We start from the raw sequence: 12,749 nt of genomic DNA, 5'->3' as shown, positions 1-12,749 counted from the left end.
TAATCTACTCAAGTTAAATGTTAATGACTCATTTGGCAGAAATAAGTTCTTGTTCCAATGTGTGGGGTTGCCTACGTGACCTTCCTAGTTGAGGGGAAAATCAATTCTGAATTTCTGATTTTTAAGTACTGAGTATGTTGAGTTTCTCTTTGTCCTTCTCCCCTTCCTCTGATCCTGAGTAATTCACTGAATCATAGTTGGCACTTTGTACCATATGTGATACTAAAGCTATAAATACAGAGGAAATGGAATGGGACACACAAATGACAGTATTTTTTAAACAAAGCAAGCAAACAAACCCTCTAGTTTTTAGAAATTAATGGGAACTACCAGCCCAGTTGGAGTAACAAGGACCTTCATATACAAATAACTTAAAGCACCAGACACCGCAGCCCTATAGATACTGGATAAGAGGCAGTAAAATTATGTATGGTGATCTGCAGGGGTGAATGCTGACAGTCATGTGTGTATGATGAGAATAACTGAGAGGCCAAGGGAAAAACGACCCAAAAGGATTAGACGGAATGGTCCACAGAGCTTATAGAGGGCAGATGATAGCCCTTGTTCCCAAAACCTCATAATTCCCAGGGCATTGGTTAGAGGATTAAGAATGTGCACAAAAGTGGGGGAAAAATCTAAACTAAAATTGCTCTGATCCTGCCAATAAAGCTTAAAAGCAAGACATGAAAAGATTATACTATTTACAAGGAAGCATAAGCTCAAGAATATCTTTATGAATACAAACATATCAAGCATTCAGCAAGATAAACTTTACAGTGTTCTACATCCAACCAGAAATTACCAGGCATGTGTGTCTTCAAGAAATAATGTTGGGAAAATTGGGTGTTCAGATGCAAAAGAATGAAATTGGATCCCTCATGTACATCACTTACAAAAATTAACTCAAAGTGGAATAAAAACTTAAATGTAAGTGTAAGACCTGAAGCTATAAAACTTCTAGAAGAAAACAGGGAAAAGCTCCTTGACATTGGTGTTTGCAGTGATTTTTTGAATATGACACTAATAGTGCAAGCCCCCAAAACAAAAATAAACAAGTGGGACTGTGTCAAACAGCAAAAGAAACAATTGGCAAAATGAAAAGCAGCTTGTAGAATAAGAGAAAATATTTGCAAACCATATAACCAGTAAGGGATTAATGTAGAAAATGTGTAAGGGACTCATATAACTCAATAGCAAAAACATAAAGCAAAAAACATGATTAACAAATGGGAAAAGACCTGAATAGACATTTTTTCCCCGAGGAATACATACAGATGACTTATAGGTACATGAAAAGTTTCTCAGCATCACTAATCATCAGGGAAATGCAAATCAAAACCACAATCAGATATTACCTCACACCTGTTAGAATGGCTGTTATCAAGAAGGCAAGGAGTAGGAAGTGCTGGTGAGGACGTGGAGTAAAGGTAAATTTTGTACACTGTTGGTGGGAATATAAATTGGTGTAGCCACCATAGAAAAACATAGAAAAAAGTAAAAAAATAAAACTACCATATGACCCAGCAATCCCTCTTTTGGATATATATCTGAAGGAAATAAAATTGTCTTGAAAGGATCTGTACTCTCATGTTCAGTGTCGCATTGTTTATAATAGCCAAGACATGGAAACAACCTAAGTGTTCATCAGCAGACGAATGAATAAAGAAAATGTGGGGTGGTATGTGGAGTGTGTATGTGTGTGTGTATGTGTATTATTCAGCCATAGAAAAGGGAATCTTGGTATTTGTGATAACTTGGATGAACCTTGAAGACATTACCTTAAGTGAAATGAGTCAGAGAAAGAGAAAACTCTATGATCTCACTTATATGTGAAATCAAAAAAGCTAAACTCATTGAAATAGAGTATATTGGTAGTTACCCAGGGCTCGAGGTTGGAGATTTGGGAGATGTTGACAGAGTGTACTCACTTCCAGTTATAAGGTGAATAAGTTATGGGGACTTAACGTACAGTATAGTGACTGTAGATAACAATATATTTTATTGTATCCTTGAAAGTTGCTGAGAGAGTAGATCTTTTTTTTTTTTTAAAGATTTTATTTTTATTTATTTGACAGTGAGAGATACAGAGAGAGAGGGAACACAAGCAGGGGAAGCAGGAGAGGGAGAAGCAGGCCTCCCGCTAAGCAGAGAGCCCGATGCAGGACTCCATCCCAGGACCCCGGGATCATGACCTGAGCCGAAGGCAGATGCTTAATGACTGAGCCACCCAGGCGCCCTGAGGGTAGATCTTAAATGTTCTCACCTCACAAAAATATTATTATGTGAGGTGATGGATTTGTTAACTAAACTTACTGTGATAATCATTTTGTAATGTATACATGTATCAAATCATCATATTATACACCTTGAATTTATTTATTCTTATATGTCAGTTATATCTCAAAGCTATATAAAAATTATCAGGGATATAAAAAGGCAGGAAAATATAGCCCATATAAGGAGAAAAATCAGTCGATTAAAACTGACCCAGAAATGACATAAGTGATACTACTAGATAAGAATGTTAAAACAGTATTTTAACCACATTCCTATATTATTAAGAAACTTCTTGGAAAATTTGAACATTTTAGAGACTGAAAGATATTTAAATGCTTTAATCAAAGTCTTAATGATATGAAATATGTCTGAAATGAAAAGTATAGTACATGTTTAATACAGATTAATGTATAATCTGTTTAATACAGGGTAATGTATATGTATATACAATGTTTAATGTAGATTAAACATTGCAGAAGAATAGATCAATGAACTTGATGACCTAACAATAGAAACTGAAACACAGAAATGAAATACACATACATAAAATGAACATAGCATCAGTGAATTGTGGATACACAGCCTTAAGTGTCTTATTCTATGAATATTTTGGAGTCACCAGTGGAGGATGGGGGGGATTTTGAAAAATAATAGCGAAAAATGTTCAAATTTGATGAAAACTGTAAACTCAAAGATTCAAGAAGGTCAAAGAACTTAAGGCAAAAGGAACATGAAGGAAACTTACCAAGGCACATGGTCAAGGCTCAAGACTGCTGATAAATAGAAAAAAATCATAAAAGCAGCTAGAGGGAAAAATACATGTTACATATATAGAAAAAAGATAAAGGATGACAGCAAATTTCTTACAGAAAACAATGCAAGCTAGAAGATGGTGGAGGTACTGAAAGTAAAAATAACTGTCAACCTAGAATTTGTTTACTCTAGGAAAATATTTTTTTAAGAATAAAATACTGAAGTAGACTCATTCAGACATAACAAAAGCTGAGAGAATTCAACACCTGCAGACCTGCACAACAAAAATGTTAAAGGAGTTACTTCAAACAGAAGGAAGGTTATATCAGATGGAATTGGGCTTCTATACAAATGAATGAGGAAGTTGCTGCATGGGTTAATTAATACCATGACTTTTTCCTTATTGTATAAATATTTTCAAAAGGTAATTGAGTATTTCAAGGATATATTAAAAATGAATTGAGACGCACAGAAGTAAAATATATAGCAATAATAAGAGGAAGACAACATCAACACAGAGGCTTGGGGGGTAGGAAATAGAAATATTCCACTGTGATGCTCTTATATTATACATGATGTAGTATGTGACCAGATTAATCTGTAATAGAGAGGTATTCTCCATATCCTAAAACAAACATTAATATAATACAACAAAAGGCTTTACTTGATAAACCAACAAAAAAGTTAAAGTGAAATTGTAAAACATACTCTAAAGAAGAAAAAAATTGAGTAAACAGAAGGGACAAGTAGGAAAAAGATAGCAAGATGTGATATAAGCCAAAATATATTAACAGTAACATCAAATGTAAATGGTTTAGGCACTTCATTTAAAAGTCAGAGGTTGTCAGAATGGATATAAAAGCAAGATCAAACCTATTTTAAAACTAATTTTAAATATTAGACACATAAATAGATTAGAAGTTAAAAAATGGAAAAAATATGTACCATGTTAACACCAATCAAAAGAAAGCTGGTATGCTTGTATTAATATCATACAAAGTAGATTTCACAGCAAAGAATATTGAGAGGGATAAAAAGGGGCAATTAGTAATGATGAAGTGGTCAGTCATCGAGGGGACATAATATCTTAAATGTTTACACAACAAATGGTAGACCTTCTGAATACATGAAATTAAACAAAATGACAGAGTTGCAGGTAGAAATAGACAAATCCACAGTTACAGTTGGAGATTTTAATACCCTTCTCTCAATAAGCAATAAAACATGTAAACAGAAAATCTTGTCAACTAACTTGATCAAATACTCATTTACAGATCATTCGATTTAGCAAAAGCACTTTCTTTTCAACTACATATGGAACAACTACCAATATAGACCATAATTTGAGCCAAAAAACCAAATCATACACATCAAGAGTACTCAAGTAATATAAATTGTAATCTGTGACCCTAATGGAATTAATTAGAAACCAATAACAATAAAATCTCTGGGAAATTTTCCAAATATTTGGAAATTAAATAAAACCTTTTGAAATAACTGGCCAAAAAGGGAATCAAAAGTAAATTTGAAATGATTTTGACCATGGGGTGCCTGGGGTGGCTGAGTGGGTTAAGTGTCTACCTTCGGCTTAGATTATGATCCCAGGGTTCTGAGATCAAGCCCTACATTGGGCTCCCTGCTCTGCGGGGACCCTGCTTCTCCCTCTCCCCTGCCAGCTACTCCCCCTGCTCGGATGCTCTCTCTCTGTCAAATAAATAAACAGAATCTTAAAAAAAGAAAGAAAGAAAGAAAAGATTTTTCACCTGAGTGAAAATGTAAACAGAATATAAAAATTATGTGATCCAGCAAAGGCAGTACTTAGGAGATTTACAGCATAAAATGCCTTTTTTTTTTTAAACTTATAAAAGAAACATGGTTTTTAATGACTTCAGTTTGTACATTGAGACTAGAATAAGGACAAATGTAACCCAGAATAAGCAGAATAAAGGAAATAAGATCAGAGTGAGAATCCATGAAACAGAAAAATAGAGCAATAGAGAAAAATCAGAGAAAACAAAAGTTAGTTTTTTGAGAAAGTCAGTATAAAACCTGCCTCTAGACTGATCAAGAAAAAAGATTATACAAATTGTAGCAATATCAGGAATGAGGGCGTTTAATCACTGCAGAATGTATAGCTATTGAAAAATATAATGAACATCTTTTGACAACAAATGCAGCTTTTTAGATGAGATGGACAAATTCCTCAAAGGACACACACTCTTTAAAGCTCACTCAAGAAGAAATAGGTGACTCAGATAGCTTTGTGTCTATTTAAGTAAATGAGTTTCCCATAAATAAATCTCCGTAAACAGGTGATATGGTTTCTGCCACATGTATAAGTAACAGATAATACCAATTCTTAACAAACTATTTTAGAAAATTGAGTTGGGAATTCTCCCCAACTCTCCTTTGTGGATAGCTTTAGTCTTACATCAAAATTAGACTTAGACATTAATAGAGAAATACAGACCAATGTCCTTCATGAAAGTAGATATAAAAATTCTTAACATTTTAGAAAATCAAATCTGACAATATATAGAAGGATAATACACCATGACCAAGTGAGTTTTATGTCAGAAATTGCATAATTGCTTTTTAACATTGGAAAATGAGTCCAGTAATAAAGAAAAACCATATGGTCATCTTAGTAGATGAAGGAAGGAAAAGCATTTGACAAACTTCATCTGTTCCTGACAAACAGTTTTCACTAATCTAGGAATAAAAAAGAGAACTTCTGTGACTTGATGAAGAGCATCTCCGTTACACATAGAGCTAATACAATACTTAATAGTGACAGACTGAACCTCCTTCAATTTCAGGAACAAGACAAGGACATATAGTATCAAGATTCAATATTGTACTTCAAGATTAGCACGTGCAGTATAGCAGTATAAAAAAGGCATTTAGATTGGAAACAGAATTAAAGCTATTTACATGTAGTATAATTGTTGATATAGAAAATCCATGCTATCAACAAAAAAACTACTAGAATTAATAAGTGAGATTAGCAGGGTTGCAGGATAGATCACTAAATAAAAGGCAGTTGTGTATCTATGCATACACAAATATAATCAGAAATTAAAGTTTAAAAAATACCATTTATATTATCCTCCTCCCAGAATTGAAATAGTAAGGGACAAATTTGACTTGGTTGGGGGAGGAGGTAAAAAAAAAAAAATGGAGAATTTATAGGCAGAAAACTATAAAATACTGGTGGGGGAAATTTTAAAAGACCTAAAATTATGGAGGAGAGTATACTCTGTGTTCATGGATTAGAAGACTCAATATTGTTTTGTCAGTTTTCCTCAATTAACCTACACGTTCTACCCCTTCCCAATTAAAATGTGTGTAAAAATTGACAAACTGATTGTAAAATTCATATGGAAATTCAGAGTGCGTAGAATAATCAAAACAATTTTGAAAATAAGGAGCAAAGTTGGAGGACTGACATTACTTCAAGCCTCATTGTAAAGCTACGGTAATCGAGACAGTATATAGTATTGTAAAAAGAGAAAGGGACCAGTGAAACACAAGAGTCTAAAAATGTATCACAAATACTGAATAACGACTGGAAAAATGAAGCTTGATTTCTCCCTTATAACTTCCAATGCACAGTTTACAGAAGTGCAGACATTTTGTTGGAGAACAGAGCCTTTTCAACAAATGGTCTTGAACAATTGGATTACCACGTGGCGAGCAGTGGACTTCCTGCACCACATCCAGATTTAACTCAGAAGGATTGGTAGTCATAAGTGTAAAACCTGAATCCCAAAACTTCTAGAAGAAAACGTGAGAGAAAACCTTTGTGACTTAGGTCAGACAAGGATTTTTAGATAAAACTCCAAAAACATAATCCAGTAAAGAAAAATAGGATAAATTGGACCTCAAAAAAATGTGAACTTCAGGTTTTCGAAAGATAGATTGAAAAGACATGCTACCAACTGAGAAAACATTATTTGTAATGATACATCTGGCTAAGGTCCTTCAAAACTCAATAATAAGAAAACAAACCAGTTTGCTATCAGTGCTTGCCCCATTGTAGGCTAGTTAACATTCACATGATAAAACTCCTCAAATGAATTGTTGATTTATAGCAAGGGTGGGCAGCTTGTTTTGGTAGAGTCAGGTAGTAGTAAATATTTTAGGCTGGCCACATGCAGTCTTTGTTGTATATGCTTCTTTCAGTTTTTGTTTTTGTTTTTTTAATAGCCCTTTAAAAATATAAAATTCAGGGACGCCTGGGTGGCTCAGTTGGTTGGGCGGCTGCCTTCAGCTCGGGTCGTGATCCCAGCGTCCTGGGATCAAGTCCCACATCGGGCTCCTTGCTCGGCAGGGAGCCTGCCTCTCCCTCTGCCTCTGCCTGCCACTCTGTCTGCCTGTGCTCGCTTGCTTTCTCTCTCTAACAAATAAATAAATTTTAAAAAATATATATAAAATTCATTCTGGTTAATTGGCCTTTCAAAAACAGGCCATGGGCCGGATTGGCCTGCATTGGGGCACTAGTCTCCTGGCTTCTGATTTAGATTGAAAGTCTGCTCTCTGGCATTAGGAGCTAGTATAAAAGGAGACATTTAGAAAATTATGAAGTTTTGACTTCAGGTCTGAATGATTGTTCTTAATTAACAACTGATTTGAGAGGTATACATTAAACAAGTGAACAGCAAACCAAAAGTCTAGTATTTAATACTTTTAAAATATTTAAGAATAAAACTATTACAGTTATCCTTGTTGACCTTATTTGCAGTCCATGTGACCGCCCTCGAGTCATTGAGTCTCTGAGAGGAATTGAAGTGGTTGATGTTGCTGCTGGTGGAGCCCACAGTGCCTGCGTCACAGCAGCAGGGGACCTCTACACATGGGGCAAAGGCCGGTATGGCCGCCTGGGACACAGCGACAGTGAAGACCAGTTAAAGCCAAAGCTGGTGAGAAGGGACCTTGGAAAGGTGCTCAGAGGCCTAGGGCGGCTCTTCACACCCTCACTGTTGAAGGTGGTGGGGGAGGTAGCTATGCCATTATGATTTTTAAAAGTCAAAAGTATTTCCTCCTCTAGTTTCTTTTATTTTAGAGTTGATGGCCTTAGGCTCATTATTTACAAGTAGGTTTTGTATTCAGTGAGTCATTTAAACAGGGTAGTATTTGAAATACTACCTTTTATTTATACTTTATTATATATATTAATAAATATGTGTATTTATTAATATAAATTAGTATTACTTGGCATCTAGCTAAATGCTTTGGCTTCTATAAGGCCCACTGTATTTTGGGTGAAGCAGTAAATAAGACTTCCTGGTGTGGTAGGACTGGCTGATTGGGGACACCGATTCCTGCCTCCTATAGTTTAGATTTATTTGGTTCATTCAGATGAAGGTGTTTCTGTCTTATCTTACAAGGTTATTAAAATTGCACGTTCTTTGCAAAGGCTTCCCTTCCCACCCTCCACACAGACGAAAAGAGCATCACAGTACTTTAAAGCCTTTCCTGGGATGCCTGAGTGGCTAAGTCGATTAAGTGTCTGACTCTTGATTTTTGTTCAGGTCATGATCTCAGGGTTGTAAAATTGAGCCCCACATCAGGCTTTGCACTCAGTGGGAAGTCTGCTTAGATTCTCTATCTCTCCCTCACCCTTGCCTACTGTCGAGTGGGCATCTGCTCTCTCCGTCTCTCTCTTTCATTCAAATAAGTAAACATTTTTTTTTTAAGGTTTTATATATTTATTTGACAGAGAGCACAAGCAGGGGCAGACGGAGAGGGAGAGGCAGGCTCCCTGTGGAACAGGGAGCCCGATGTGGGGCTCAATACCAGGACCCTGGGATCATGACCTGAGCCAAAGGCAGACGCTTAACCGATGGAGCCACCCAGGCAATCATAAATAAATCTTTTTTTAAAAATTAAGAAAAATAAAACTTTCCTTAGGTAAACTTCCTTTCTACTGCAGTCAGATAACTTTGATTCCTTTTCTCTGAAGGTGGAGGTGCTGCAGGGCCACCGCGTGGTTGACGTTGCCTGTGGCAGTGGAGATGCCCAGACCCTCTGCCTCACTGATGATGATACTGTCTGGTCCTGGGGTGACGGGGACTATGGCAAGCTTGGCCGAGGAGGCAGTGATGGCTGTAAAGTGCCCATGAAGGTATTTGTGTCTATGCAGTGGGAGAAAGGCACCATTCCCAAAGATCTTGGGATGGTTCCAGGTCTTTCTGGAGCTCTTAGAGACCCCTGGGCCCTCCCAGGAGCACCGAGTCTCACTGCCCCATCCCCCATTGTGTGTCTTTCAGCACATCTTACCTTCTTTGCAGAAAATATAATGGATAATTGGGTAAAACGTGAGTGAAAGGCCCAAAGGTATTAGATACCTTAAGTGCTATTTGTGCTGTCTTGGAAAATTTATGTAATTTTGTGAGACCTGTGGTTTTATGTAGTATGTAGACCTGTTTGAGGAAAAGAATAACAAATTCTTCATAGTCTTTTCAATTTACAGAGTTCTGTAGCTATGAATATAATAGTACTTGCTGAAAGGGTTGCATCTGGTTTAGCCAGAGGCTATTTTAAATGGACATCCTGTGACAGGCTAAGAGAAGAGGCTGCAGGCCTGGATTGGGGGTCAGATTGCTTTTCTCCATGTGACCTGCATGATTCTGAGCAATTTCTTAACTTTGTGAGACTGTCTTGCCCTTGTGAATGGGCAGTTGGCAGAGATGAAGTTCATTGATGTGTTTAGATCATGTGCTGACTGCTGTGCTGCCTGAAGTGTGCATGAACACGACCAGGCCATTTAGCTGAGGTGCTTTGCTGTGGATTTGGGAGTGTGTGTGCTGTTAAAGAACACTAGAAACTGTTTTCTGCTTGGTGTCCAATCTTGTTAGGGATCTGGGACTGTGTGTGTGGAATAGAGACCCTCACTGTGCACAGGCAGCCCTGGGAGGCAGCATTCTACCAGAGAATGAGAGCCTGGGCTAGAACTGCATAGCTTTTCTTCCCAGAGCTGTGCTGCCCAGTACAGTAGCTGTTGGCCACACATGGCTATTTAAGTTTAAATTTAACTCAGTTAAGAGTAGGTAAATTTACAATTCACTTCCTCGTTCACACTGGCCGCATTTCATGTGGTCAGTAGCCCCATGTGTCTGGCAGCTTCCATTTGGGCGATGTGGACACATTAACATCATTGCAGAGAGTGGTTTTGGCTGATGCTACCTACAGCCAAAGCCTGGTGGAGATGTGCTTGGAGGCACCCCTGTGCCCTGCTGGGCACTGCTGGAAAACCAGAAGCTCAGGGCTTCCTCCTCAGTCTTACCATCTCTTGTTCCTTTTCTCTTGCAGGTGTATGGTATTTTAACCATGTTACAGGTTACTTAGGGTTTCCAAATTTATGGAAAAACTGTCTGTTGTGGACTTTATTATGCTTAGGAAAACTTAGACACAGGCTTTGAACCATCAGGGATTAGGATGTTGGACATTGGGGGGTTGGAGGTCATTAGTGATGTGATTGTGACAGAGGTGAGGGTGAGGGGAGAACTAAGAGAATAGATTGTTTTAATTAAATCTAAAATCAAATATGAGAACCTAAGTCTGAGAACAGTCACAGGTAATAAGAGCATAGCTTGCTGGATGAGAAAAAGTGATGACTAGGTTAGTGAGCCGTAGTGAGGCCTCTGGGTATTGGCTGTGAAGGGCCTGGACCCTAAGTGTCCAGGGATGGAGGTGAGTTCCAGTATTAGCTGACCAAGGTCATATTTAATTTAATTAACCTAGATAGATGGAGGCCAGAGCTCTGGTCCTCTTGGCCAACCCTCTTCCCCATTGCTTGTTGCTCCTTGCCTGTAGGCCTATGGGCCGTGGGAGGGCTGGACCGCAGAGGAGAGGTACAAGGCTTTCTGGAGAATGGAACCACCACACCACAAGGAGAAATGGAATTGGGAGAGTGGATTTTAGGGGAAAATGATCACAGACCTTCAACTGTGATATGTCCATTTTTAGTGGGTCTTTATTTGACCTGAGTAAAGGATTTTCAGATTTCCTTATTAGATTTAGTTCAGTCTCTGTGTGGTTGCAGCAGTCAGCAAAAACCTTGAGTCAGTCTAATTGAACCTTTTTTCCTTCTAGATTGATTCTCTTACAGGCCTTGGAGTGGTTAAAGTAGAATGTGGGTCCCAGTTTTCTGTCGCCCTTACCAAATCTGGTGCTGTTTATACTTGGTATGTAAGATTCTGTTTGTTTAATATCACCAAAACTAGTTTACTAATGTGAAGTTATATTAACTGACATCTCATAGATTGAGATGTAACTTCTATAGCAGGCTGTGATTTGTGTCCTGAAGTATGGTGCTTAAGCCAAGAGGGTGGGGCAGGGTGGTAAACGACAGGGTCTTGCACTCATAATTCTATATTTCCTTTTGTGCAGGGGCAAAGGTGACTACCACAGGCTGGGCCATGGATCTGATGACCATGTTAGAAGACCGCGGCAGGTCCAAGGGTTGCAGGGGAAGAAAGTCATTGCTATTGCCACTGGCTCCCTGCACTGTGTGTGCTGCACTGAGGATGGTAGGTGGGAGGCCCATTGTTGCAACACAGAGGCCTTTGAAATCTAAGAGGTTGCTCAGGAATAATACATGTGGCTGTAAGGGGTGGGGAGCAATGATATTATATCTGAGAATTTCTGTGGTGAGCAGGACTCTGGCTCTTGTCATCTTCAGCCCCTGGTGTTAACACTTGTGAATATGTTACATTTCATGGCTGTGCAGAAAAGAGCTAACAGAGCACATCTGATGCTGCTCGCAAGTATCCTTAGGAAGGATACTTAGGAAGTAAGTAGGAAGGGCTGCTTGCAAGGTGGCCCTCAGCTGGCCTCTGAGAACCTGAATTTTGGGGGGCTCCTTCCCTTCCCTAATTGACAAAAGTCCCCGCTGTGCCTAAACTGCACAATGGGGTCTCTGCTGAAACCTGTTTCTTAGAACCTGGGTATGTGCCAGGCAGAAGTGTCCATGTGACTGCCGTAGTGAAAACTCTGCTCGCCGAAATTTCTAATGAGCTTCCTTGGTAGACAGCACTTTACATGTGTTGTCACAGCTCATTGCTAGAGGAATTAAACCTGTCCTGTGTAACTCCATTGGCATAGGATCATTGGAAGCTTGTATCTGGTTTATCTGTACTTTACCCCATGTGCCTTTTCCTTTTGCTGATTTTTCTTCATGTCCTTTCACTGTAATTGTAGCTGAGTATGACTGTATGCTGAGCCCAGGGAGTTTACCCAGTGAATGAGGAAACCTGAAGGTGGTCTTGGGGACCCCAGCACAATGGCAAAATGTACAGATGGAATTAAGGTTGATGATCAGCTGACATTACAATATGAAAATTATTCTGGATTATTAGATGGGCTAGTGTAATTACACAGATCCTTCACAGCAAAAAAGGAGGCAGAAGGGTCAGTCAAAGAGATGTGACAGAGAAGAGGCAGGAGAGATTTTTCGAAGTGTGAGAAGGTCCTGATCCGCATTGTTGGCTACAAAGATGGAGGAAAGGGGCCAGGGAGTGTGGGTGTGCTCTGGAGGCTAGGAACAGGTGACAGCTGACAGCCCATAGGAAGGAAGACCTTGGCCCTCCAAAGAGCTTAATTGTCCCAAAAGCCTGAAAGAGCAAGGAAATGGGTTTTCTCCCTCAGAGTGTCCAGAAAGGATGCAGCCTGCTGATACCTAGCTATTAGCCTAGTCAGATTCATGTTGGACTCCT

General features: G+C 38.7%; 1 protein-coding gene across 1 annotated transcript in view; it reads left to right on the top strand.

Moving 5' to 3' along the window:
* Positions 1 to 12,749, top strand: part of HERC2 (HECT and RLD domain containing E3 ubiquitin protein ligase 2) — a 248,076-nt gene that overhangs the window by 219,959 nt on the left and 15,368 nt on the right. Inside the window, exons 80-83 of the mRNA XM_080809534.1 lie at positions 7,775 to 7,952; positions 8,996 to 9,157; positions 11,128 to 11,219; positions 11,425 to 11,564. Of these exons, the coding sequence (XP_080665660.1) occupies positions 7,775 to 7,952; positions 8,996 to 9,157; positions 11,128 to 11,219; positions 11,425 to 11,564 (572 nt within the window). The remainder of the gene's footprint in view (positions 1 to 7,774; positions 7,953 to 8,995; positions 9,158 to 11,127; positions 11,220 to 11,424; positions 11,565 to 12,749) is intronic.

This window comes from Martes martes (genome assembly GCF_963455335.1).
Source record: "Martes martes genome assembly, chromosome: 7".
Classification (NCBI taxonomy): Eukaryota; Metazoa; Chordata; class Mammalia; order Carnivora; family Mustelidae; genus Martes; species Martes martes.
Note: the sequence above shows the minus strand (reverse complement) of the source record. Positions and strands in the feature narration are given on the sequence as shown.